Genomic DNA, 10,824 nt, shown 5'->3' on the forward strand with positions numbered 1-10,824 from the left:
ACTCTCTGCCTAAGATTTCCTGCACACAGAAGCAGAAGGAGCCACATGTGGGACTTTCTCCCAGCTTTTACTGAGTTGTGGTGCCTTGGGGACATCACCTGCTGTGAGCACTAAGGCTTTTCCTCTGCTCCTGCAGGAGAAACGCAGCACCTTTTCACACCGCCTTTCTGTTTTAGTTTTAAGCTTGCAAACCAAACTTTTCCTTTCCTTCCTCTACAGAGAAACAGCAGATCAACACCCGGAGGCTTTCAGCTGGCACCAGGAGGAGGGCGGTCCTGGAGCAGCTCCTACCACCCACCCCACCTCAGCCTGCCCAGCACCCAGAGCCAGGACATGAAGGGCTGCACCCCTGGTGCCTCCTGCACCCACTCCCCTCCCTGAAAGCACCCAGGAGGAAGGCAGGCTGGGCTGCCTGCATCCCACTCACCTGGCAGCACCAGGGGTGAAGCCAAGAAAACCAGCTTCAGGGTGTCCATTTCTTCCCAGGTGTTGGGCTGGCACATGGGATGCGTGCCATTGCCATGGCCTGAGGGCAGTGCCCACTACAGAAAAGCTCTGACACACATTCTGCCCATCTCAAAGCATTGCAGGTACAGCATGGCCATGCAGGGGGAAGCCCAATGTGAACCCCAGAAATGTGCCAGTAGGTGCACAGGCACACGGAAACACTGAATGCACTGCTGATATCACACACAGGGACTCATTCACAGAGCAGTACAGCACGTAGAAAGTTAACCTCCCACTTCCTTTCTCAGGGCAGAGGCTCCGGGTCACAGCTTTTGCTTTCAGATGGCACAAACCTCACAGCACCCGGAGAAATATATTAAAAGTAGAGTTTGGGTGCAGTTGTGTGGCTGAGAAAAACTCATGGGCTCCTCAGGAGGATCCACATCTTACTTCTCCTTAATCTTCCCAGTCACTGCAGGCACAGAAGAGCTGAGATCTCCCTGCACGCAGCTGCAACCTCCCTGATTTATGGCTGCCATGCACCTAGCCCTGGTTAACAAACAGCTGCAGCAACCGTCAGACCACAGAAGATGAGATTCTCCTGTTGTTTGCAACCTGCCAGGGCTCTGTAATAAGCCGAGCTCTTTCGTATGCAGGAAATAATTACCCCACATAATTGCCAAGGCTGGAGGCAGGCAGTGCTGCTGCAGGTGGCGCAGCCCCACACCTTGCCTCCCCTCCGTGCCACAGATTGGATGCAGAAACGCATTCCCCACGAGCAGCAGAGAGAGAGGGGAGGGCGAAGGGTATTGTCAGCCCTTGGGTTTCCATTCACACCCTCAACGTTACATTTCCAACCTTCCAAGGGGCTCTTTATGAACGTTATTAATTCCCCGCTCCCTGGAAGCCCTTTGGAAGAAAAGGGTGGGAGCGAGCACAAGAGCGAGCGCTTAGGGAAGGGCTGTTCATACAGTGCCAGATCCTTTCACAGCTATCAGTGTCCATTCACCGCAGCTGAATGTGAAATACACCATGGAGAATAGCTCTGGCAGCCTCGCGCGGGATGAAATGGAAAACTCACCTGACCTCTCCTGACCCTCTCCCCTCACCCCCCTCCTTTCAAATCTCCTTGACCCCATTCACAGCGTGGGGAGAGGGGAGTGGTCATTAATGGGAGAATCGTGATGTATTTAGGCTCTGTGAATTAACTCTGCGTTTCCTTTGAGCTCAGGGCTCCATTATATGGGCAGCTCGGCTTAGGGAAGGAGCAGCAGCGGGTGGAAATCCCCTTAGACCAGAACAAGACCCGAGTGCCACTGCCTGTTTGAAATCCCCTCCCTTACCCCACAGCACCCAGCAGCTCAGATGCTGGGAGATATGAATCCAGGATAAGCACTGGGTGCTACAGATGCCTTGGGGGATGCCCAGAGCGGCTCCAATGCCTTCCATGTTTGTTCATAATGAGGCATTGCAACTTGTTGAGATTGAGAGCTGTGCTTTGGTGCTGTGTGGAATCACCTCCCTGCAGCACCCACCCATTCGGTTTCGCTGCTCTCAGAGCTACCAAAAGGGCACAGCTCCACTCATGCTTGGCATTTCCTCAAAGGACAGACGGATCCCTGCCCAATGCATGCTTGCACACATTTTCAGGGGGCTGTGGGCCACCAAACCACACCGTGCCACCTTATCCATGGCTGCTGGAGCTCACTAGGATGGGGTTCGGGATGCAGCTTCCAGCCCTGCCACCTCAAAGCTGTTGTGATCCATCCATGGCCACCTGGGAGCAGGGGGAGGAGGCAGGTGAGTGCTGAGCACCTTCCTTGCTTTGCAGCAGAAAGGATGTGAGGAGCAGGTCAAGATCTGTCCTCCTTCTGATCAACTGGACAAAGCGAAGGCACTGGGGCAGGCTAAGAGCAGCAAACAAAGGTCTCTATGAGATGGAGGAGAGGGTCAGAATGTGTTTTTAAGAATGCACATAAGGAGAGGATGCTTTCCTGTCCTGGTTAGCTGCACTGCTCACATAGAGAGGAGACTTTCCAGAAGCAGGGAGAGCTCTGCCCTGCCTGCCCAGCGCTCCACACTTCTTCATCTGCACCAACAGAGCTGCCACTGCAGAGCATCACTCCTCATCACCACTCATCCTGAGCTGAAACCAGCTCTGCATGGAGCACCCCCAGACCCCTAGACGTGGCTTGGGGCTCTACATCAGAGCTGCAGCTTTCTTTTGCTATGGCACAGCCCGAGCTCTTGCTTTCACTCACAAGAGAAGCCAATGTTCTGGGGGTGGGAGGGGGAAACAAGATGATGCAGTTCCGCTTTCTGCTCGAGTTCATTTCTGCTGTTTAAAGTACTGCACCCATCACTTGCTCTGACTCAGCCTTTCCTCCACCCCCTCCCTCTTTTTTTTTTTTTTAATTATAATTATTTTTAGCAAGAGAATAAAAACCTAAATCAAACTGGAGAGGAGGGAAATAAATGAGAAAAGCCCCCTGCAGGTGCCCCCCTTCTCAGCAGTGCTGTAATGGGCCCAGATTATATCCAGCACCTCATGAGCAGCGTCTGTATTTATCTGTCAGTGTGCAGAGCCCACCCTGCTGAGTCCTTTTCTCTGGGGGTTCTCACTCTATGCCCATCCAGCAGGCCCACAAAGGGGATTATGGAGAGCTCCCCCCCTCCAGTCCTGCAGGGTAATCCATCAAATTATCCCTTGCAGGCGTTGCTGTCCTCTTCAGAAAGGGGGGGAAAAATAAGAAAAAAAAAATAAGAAAGTGCTCCCAAGGCTTTTAAAGGCACTGAAATTACACTTGAGCCTGAAACGCTCCACCCAGCTGCCACAGCCCTCTGCACAATGTTGTGAAGGGAACACCGGGCAGCGAGGAACAGGAGAGGGACTCTGTGGATGAGGGCCAGTGCCCTACAGGAGCTCAGCCCCATAGAACCAATGCAGTGTGCACCCCACTGCTGCATGCTGGGAAGAGATGGGAGGTGGTGGCCGTGCCCAGGGCAGCCCCAGCCCTCTTCTGAGATGAGACCCCGACCCCAATGTCAATCCATGCAATCCCACAGAGCCCTGCAGAGCACTGATGCACGCAATGGGCTTTTCCAGGTGCCCCCCACAGGCAGTGCAAAGCCAAAGGAAGACCACGCTCACCAAAACTCTTCAATATTGAATCCACTTTTCCCTCCACTACAGGTATCTAAAATGATGGTGTGGGCTTTTCGGATCACCTCTGGCATCCTGCACGAGCATGAAGTGCAAGCTCAGCTCTGGAGGATGACTTTCAGCACATGTAGAAAACACACGGCTGTCCCAGCGCAGCTCACGACACACAACTGCTGAGCTTCAATCACTGGTGCTGACTAGAAGAAAAAAAGATTCCCCACCTGTTACAGAGAAGAGAGGGCAGAAACCCCAGCTGCTTCACACGGTGTCTGCTTTGCCACGGCTGCTTGCAGGGCTGAGAAAACGGGAAGTGAAATTGGAACTCGTGGTTTCCACGCAAAGCACAAATTGCTGCGTAACGGCACGCCTGAGTCCCTGCTGCCCCTCCTGCCTCCAGCACAGCTCTGGGACTTCCAGCCCATCAGGAGGCTTCTCCATTTCTGGCTTTACTTGGAAACTTGTGACGGTCACAGGGACAGCACTGATGTCCCAGGTCTGTGTATGGGGAAGAGAGGAGAGCAGCCGGCCCCAGCAGCACGGCGCTGCAACCAGCACGGACCTCTGCAGCCCCTTTTGCTTCAAGTTTTGGGAGCGTGACCTCACGCTCTTCCTCAAAGGCCAGACTTTTGAGTCCTAGACACACACAGAACGAATGGGCTCTTTTGTAATCACATGCTAGTTAGTCCATTTTTTCATGGTAATTTTCTGGTCTGCAATTCCAGTTATTTGTGTCCCCGTCGCAGAAGCTGGATGCTAACATATCGCTCAGGAGCCCTTTGACCCCCGCTGGCAGGTTGGTGGGTTTCTCCCTCTCTGTTTTCTGTCTCTAAAAATGAGGTCACGGCTTTGAACGAGACAAAGAGCCTTTGCAGTGTGAGGAACAGCCCCAGGACAGCTGTGAGTGCAGAGCCCCGTCCATCACATCGGTCCCTGAGCACGTGAGAGGCAAACGAGCTGCTGCAATGCTACAGGAGCAGCAGCATTTCCATGCATCCAGGGTAGCAGAGCTCTGCATGGGCTCTGTCAGCAGCCAAGAGGTCGTTCCTCATTACAACAGACCAGTCATGAGGTTTGGGTCTGAAAATGAGAGATTCTATGATTTCACTTCTGCCCGAAACCGTCTAGATAACAACAAAGATAAGAAGCAGTCAGATGGTATTTTTTAAAGCAGAGAAGCTTCACTGAGAGATTGTTAGAGGGAACTTCAGGAGTCTTGTGCTTTCCTCATTCTCATGATCAGTTTCGTGTATCAAGGACTCCACACATGCAAGGATTCCGTGCCGTGCCATAGCCATCCATGCAGAACTCACAGCACCACCAGCCTGCTGTAGGGAACCTGCTTTGGCAGGGGGGTTGGACTCGATGATCTCTGGAGGTCCCTTCCAACCCCTACAATTCTGTGATTCTGTGATCTATCAGGAAGGGGAGGTTTTTCCTTCTGAGAAGACAAGGCTCAAAGCTGCAATTCCTATAGGCAGCAAATGGAGCAAAGCATTGTGCTCCCCTCACCTCTCCTCACAGCCAGGCTTCCAGGTACCAGCGAGGAGTTCAGGTCCAAATCTTCCTGAGTTTTGCAGAACATCTGTTGCTTAGATTCGTGCCTTGGTGTGGAGTGCATCCACCAGGGAGGACGGGCAGGAGGCGATCTGAGCTCCAAAGTTACTCAGCACTTGCTGAAAAGGTTTGCTGTAGCAGCAGAGGCTAAGTGGGAGATTGTGCACTGCAGACTCTCCAAGCAGAGGTGGGATCATTCTCTCCACATTGCCTACGTTTACTGGAGTAAAGTTCAGCGAGCCACAGATGAAGCAGAAGGACCTCTGCTATCCCTGCAGGGTGCTCCAGGCAACTCATGTGGGGCCACACGGTGCTGCCATGCCCAGCAAGAGCCAGGACACAGGGGTTATCACCAGCACCGACCCTGGCTGTTCTGGCTCCACACCAGCATGTGCTAACTAGTCCCAGTGGCACTGTCCTGCTAACGGAGGGGATTGCCAGCATTCCCTGCTCTTGCCCCAAAGGCTCATTTGTGGCTATCGGTGTTGGACACAGACAGTGATGAATGGAAGTATCTGGGGGGGGGGAAGAAGGGACAGCACAAACATAGACTGTGTTCACAGAAATCAAAGATGAAAGAGGCCCTGTTGAATCATTCACTGCTGCAGGGCTGCTCCCAAACAACACATTCTCCAGCAGTTTGTCCAGTGGATGGATGGATCTCAAGCACTGAGGTTGCAAGAATAATACCTGTAGGCTGAGGGACTTCACAGCTGGAAGCACCCTTCCCACTTGCCCTCCCTCTAGTTGCCCTCACGCCCTTCTCTTCACCTGCATGGTCTGACCCCCCTCCAGACCACACTTTGCCACTCTCCCAAACCTGGTTTTAGTCAGTCCTCAGGAAAAGCCACCCTTCCCAACCCAATAATTGCTGCTCCGGCCTTGGCTGCAGCACAGCAGCCTTTTGTTCCAGCACAGCTCCAGCTGCTCCCAGCGCCGTGCACACAGCAGCTGTTTGTCACAGCACACCTCTTGGATCCAGCAGCACCCACACAAAGCCCCCTCCTGTCACCACACATCGGTACCTGGTACGCACGGAAATGGAAAGCTGCTGTCCTCTCATTGCTTCTTTGTGCTCCATCTCTTTGTATTTACGAGCTGCCTCCAGCCCAGACCTACAAGGGCGCTCTCTCTGCAAGTGGAACAATCCTTTATTCTGTTTGCACAGCTCCAAGCAAAGCAGGAACATCCTGCAGAGAGCAGCACAAGCAACAAGCGCTGCAGAGCGAGGACATCCAGCAGCAGCACGTTGGCCCAGATGCTGTGGATCACTGAGCCACGTTGGGTGCTCTCTCTCCAAGCAGAGGATCAGAGCAGCTCCAGACAGAGCACTGCTCTGCAGCCAGCGTGAATTCAACAGCAGGCAACTCTTGGTGTCCTTGGAGAGGACAGGGCGGGCACACCTACATCCACTGAGCAGGGAGCCACTTGTCTGCTTTTTTCCTATAAATAAAATGCAGGTAGTTGGGAGGAGATGGCAGAAGAGCAGCGGGTGTGAGGTCTGAGCACTGGGAGGTCAGATCCCAGCAGGATCTCTGCTAACACTGGGTAATGAAAGAGCAATTTCGGAGTTTTATTGCACGCCCCATCTCAGCAAAAGTCGTAACCCGTAAATCCAAAGCAGGATCCGGATGCTCTCCTCAACTGTGCACAAATTGGCTCCAGCCTGCTCTGCAAGAACATTAACGTCATTTGAGTGCCGACATCTCGCACGGATTTGAGTCACTGCACTCATTATATTTGCATTTTTCCTTAAGTCTTAAATCCTAGAGACAAACAGCCACAGAGAACTTCAGCTCCCAGCAGAGCACAGGGAGAGCCAGCTCGCTCCCTGCATGGAAGAGAAGGACCTCAGACCTCACAGGCCGTTCTCATGTGCTTCTCCAGCAAGGCTTCCCTCCAATGTAAGATGGAACAGGCCCTGGAGGCAGCCTGGCAGCAGCTCCTGTCGGTGTGCAGGCAGCAATTGGAGAGTGAGAATTCATGAGGTCTGCTCCTCCTCTCGTGCAGGATAGCAAAATTAAACTCATAGTTTTGGGCTGCAAGAGGAACTGCCATGCTAGGGTATGAAAACAAGGAGGGAACAAATCTGAGGACCTCCAAGGAACAGCATGTGTAAAATCATAATAAAATGGGTGCTTTGTATATCCATGTCTTCAGAACAAGCAGCTCAATGGCTTTGTTGGTACATCAGCAACTTTCTGCAGCTCTATAACACAAAACTGGATTCAGAGATTCTTAAAGCAGTGATAAATAACAGCAGCACAAGAAATAGACCCCACCTGGGTGCTCCTGAATGGCATCCTACCTACTTTAAACCAGTCTAGAGCCATAGAAACAACACATAAAGAGTGGCACAGATTAGCAGCATCGTGTATAAAGCCTACAGGGCATCCAGATCTGTTTCCATTTCCTTTCATACAGTTCTTGGAAGCAACCTGCAAACCCTCAGTGGACCCAACACAAACAGCTCCGGGTTCAGGTGCTCAGAGTGAGGCAGGGACATCACGGAGCAGCTGCCACCTCCCCAAAGCATTCATAGAAACAAATTCAGGGAGACCCACACATCTAAGAGCCACCCCTGCCCTGCTGCTTTGCTGTTCCATAGTTGTGATGCTTTTAGAACCAGCTTCTTTGGTACACATGCTGGCAAAGCTCCTACCAGTGGCTTCTCTACAGGGTTGGGCTGCTTGGGTTTTTATTACTTTTAAACTTGATTATTTATTTCAGAGAGAGCTGTGAGCACACCGCAGGAATACATGTGGCCACAGAGTGCCCCTGGGGGAAGCTTAGCAGGAGGTGTGCCACACGCACACCCATCTCTCCTAGGGACTCTGGCAATGAGCAAGCAAACCAAAAGGTTTCACTTTCCAACTCAGCCACCAGCCTGGAGATTCTGGCTTCTCACACAGCATTTCTCACTGCTGGCAACAATAGGCTACGAGCTTCCAAAAGAGATGCTGTCTGGAATACGCTCAGCACCTGCTGTCTCTCTGCTGTATAACAGTGATGATAAGCTCAGAGAGCAGCCCGTGGGATTTATATGCTTTATATGCAGGTACCTCCAGGCTGCTGCAACGCACAGCCACGAGGTTTGAGCTCAGTGCTGCTCAACCAGAAGCTCTTCCAGAAGAGGAGAAGACCCCACACCAGCCGTGTACACAGTGAGCTGCAAGACAACAAACCCACCAGCAAACAGCACAGGGAGAAACTCCCCACAAGGTGAAGCTTCTCCCTAAATCCTAAGATTGGCTTCTGCCCCAAAATACAGGGATTTATATCCCTTGCAAAGCCCTCATTTAATTTCCTATTAATTCTAGAGATCCTTGCTATCCATATCAAGTTTCTAATCCTTTTTTTCCCCCCCAAATCCCATAAGCTGAGCCCTCTTGGCTCTCACAGCATCGTGCAGGAATAACTTTCAGAGCTGAAGGCTCTGCAGGGATTGCTGCTCTCAGCTCTGTGCTGCTCCCACTGAAGGCCAACACTGTGAGCTGTGGGTCGGGCAGGTCCAGCTCACCAAAAAATGAGAAGCAAATTGCAGGCAGGGTGAATAACAGGGATGGTTTAAAGGCTGGTACACGTTTTTCAGGAGCGCCCGCATGATTCCGGTGCCCAAATCATTTGGGTGCTTTTGAAGTTCTTACTCATGTTCTATTTCTATAAATCCCTGGTTATTCTCACGTTACACACACACACAGAGACGCTTCTCTCCTGAGCCTGTATGGAGGACTGAACCAGCCACACACCCGGATCTGCTCCAAGCCGGGTTGCTTTCTCTGTGCTGTCCACAGAGGGGTCCGAACGAGGACCAGGAAAATCGTTGCTGAGATGTTCTCCCCTCCAAATTCAGTCTTGTTACTTTAAATGCAAGCACGAAAGCACCTTGCCGAGCCTGCCTGCCACCGCAGTGAAAGCTCTACCCGATCCCAGTGCTCTTCTCCTCCTCCTAAAGCCGTCACTCACGGGACCACCGATAAGAGCCACAAACAACGGACGCAAACATCTGCACCATCAAAGCTCGCAGCCGTGCCCAAGGTGGGAACTCTGCACAGCAGTCGACTGTGACACACTGACACAAAACCCAACGCAGCCCCGTGTGCTCCCCCCGTACCCGAGAAGGGTTCAACGCAGCGCAAAACCACGCAGAGCCCCCCGTGAGCTGCAATGAACGCCTCCTCCTGCCACGTGCTGGCTTCCTTCGGTTTAAACATCCACTGACCTGCGCTCATAGGTGCTCACAGGTCCCCGCGGCTTCTTAGGGGGTTCGGGAGGCGCACGCTCAGCTCTCGCTCCCCAAACCTTCCGCTCGGTTGTCCTTAAGCCGAACTCGGTCACAGCAGCCGCCTCTGCAACAACGAGAAGCGTGGGAAGCGCTCCGGCCGCGGCTCCGCGAGCTGAGAGGTGCCGCCCCGCAGCCGCTCTCCCTCCGGTTCCGCACACGTCGGATTTTTGGGTTTGGCTTTCCCACAGCGATAGGCTCGAGGGGAGAATCGGCAGAGGAGAACTCCATTCGGCTATGAGCAAGCCGCAAACGCTGCCCCGAGCCCTGCGAGTCGCCCCCGGCCGGAGCATCCCCATCCCCATCCCCATCCCCATCCCCATCCCCATCCCCATCCCCATCCCCATCCCCATCCCCATCCCCATCCCCATCCCCATCCCCATCCCCATCCCCATCCCCGCTCCTACCTCAGCCCGCTCCCGGTGCAGCCCCAGCGCCTCCGCCGCCGTTTAAATGTGCAGGTGGGGGCGGGAGCGTGCGCTGCTACGGGCGGAGCGGGGCCGTTGGGGGGGGGGGGGGGGTCGGTCTGTCTCTGTCTGTCTGTCGTCTGCCCCTCTCCCTCCCGGTCCCGGCACCCTCGGGTCAACGAGCAGCCGAGATTTTAAGAGCCTTCCCTTCCCTTCCCCTCTCCACCCTCTTCTTTTTTTTTATTCCTCCTTTTTCTTTCCTCCTTTCTGCTGAGGAATTAGCAGCAGCCTGAATCGTTTCTCGTTTTGTTTGGTTTTCCTAATCTATTCATTACTTGTAATTGCTCGGATTGTATGCAAATGAATTCCATGCTATGGGAAGCTTGTGACCTGGCCCCTGGACATTATTCATGGTACATGACTGCTTCCAATCACACGGCATGTGTGCGAGAGTGGGGGGAAGACAGACAGACAGACTGACCATGGACCCACACGCTGTCTGGCCCTCTCTGAGTAATGTCTAATTGCTCTCACAACAGCCAAACAGAAATGGGAGCCGAGGAGAAACGAACACCGACCCACACGATGAGCACAGCAGCCACCCTCAAACATCTGCAGCAACGCAGGGACAGGGGAGAGGAAAAACAAGAGCACGGCTGACAAAAGCAGCTGTTCTTCGGTCCGTGCTCACAAAGGGGAGGGTGAGCACTTCGGCCCATGGCTCATCAAAAGGCTGTTGTCAATTTGTACTATTTAATAGCAGGCCGTGTGTTTTGCAATGCTTTGGCCAAGCTGCAGAAGCGTTACGGAGACGGAGTTATTTTTAATCTTCGCAGGGTCCCTCCTTTGGGCAACTCTGTACCTCTCAAGGTCAGAAATCCCATTTCCCCGTCACATTTCAGCTTGGGTCAGCAGGATGGCCTTGTTTTCACCCAGCAGCTGTTCCCTCCCTGCTTGCTGAAAGGACTCAC

General features: G+C 53.1%; 1 protein-coding gene across 2 annotated transcripts in view; it reads right to left on the reverse strand.

Moving 5' to 3' along the window:
• Positions 1-10,824, reverse strand: part of SLC45A3 (solute carrier family 45 member 3) — a 34,927-nt gene that overhangs the window by 12,771 nt on the left and 11,332 nt on the right. Inside the window, exon 3 of one of the 2 annotated variants that reach the window (XM_048925564.1) lies at positions 9,387-9,513. In XM_048925564.1, the coding sequence (XP_048781521.1) occupies positions 9,387-9,513 (127 nt within the window). Of the gene's footprint in view, positions 1-3,831; positions 4,016-9,386; positions 9,514-10,824 lie in introns of those variants that run through there. The other variant, XM_048925565.1, reaches the window with a different exon arrangement.

The sequence above is a fragment of the Lagopus muta genome, chromosome 24 (assembly GCF_023343835.1).
Source record: "Lagopus muta isolate bLagMut1 chromosome 24, bLagMut1 primary, whole genome shotgun sequence".
Classification (NCBI taxonomy): Eukaryota; Metazoa; Chordata; class Aves; order Galliformes; family Phasianidae; genus Lagopus; species Lagopus muta.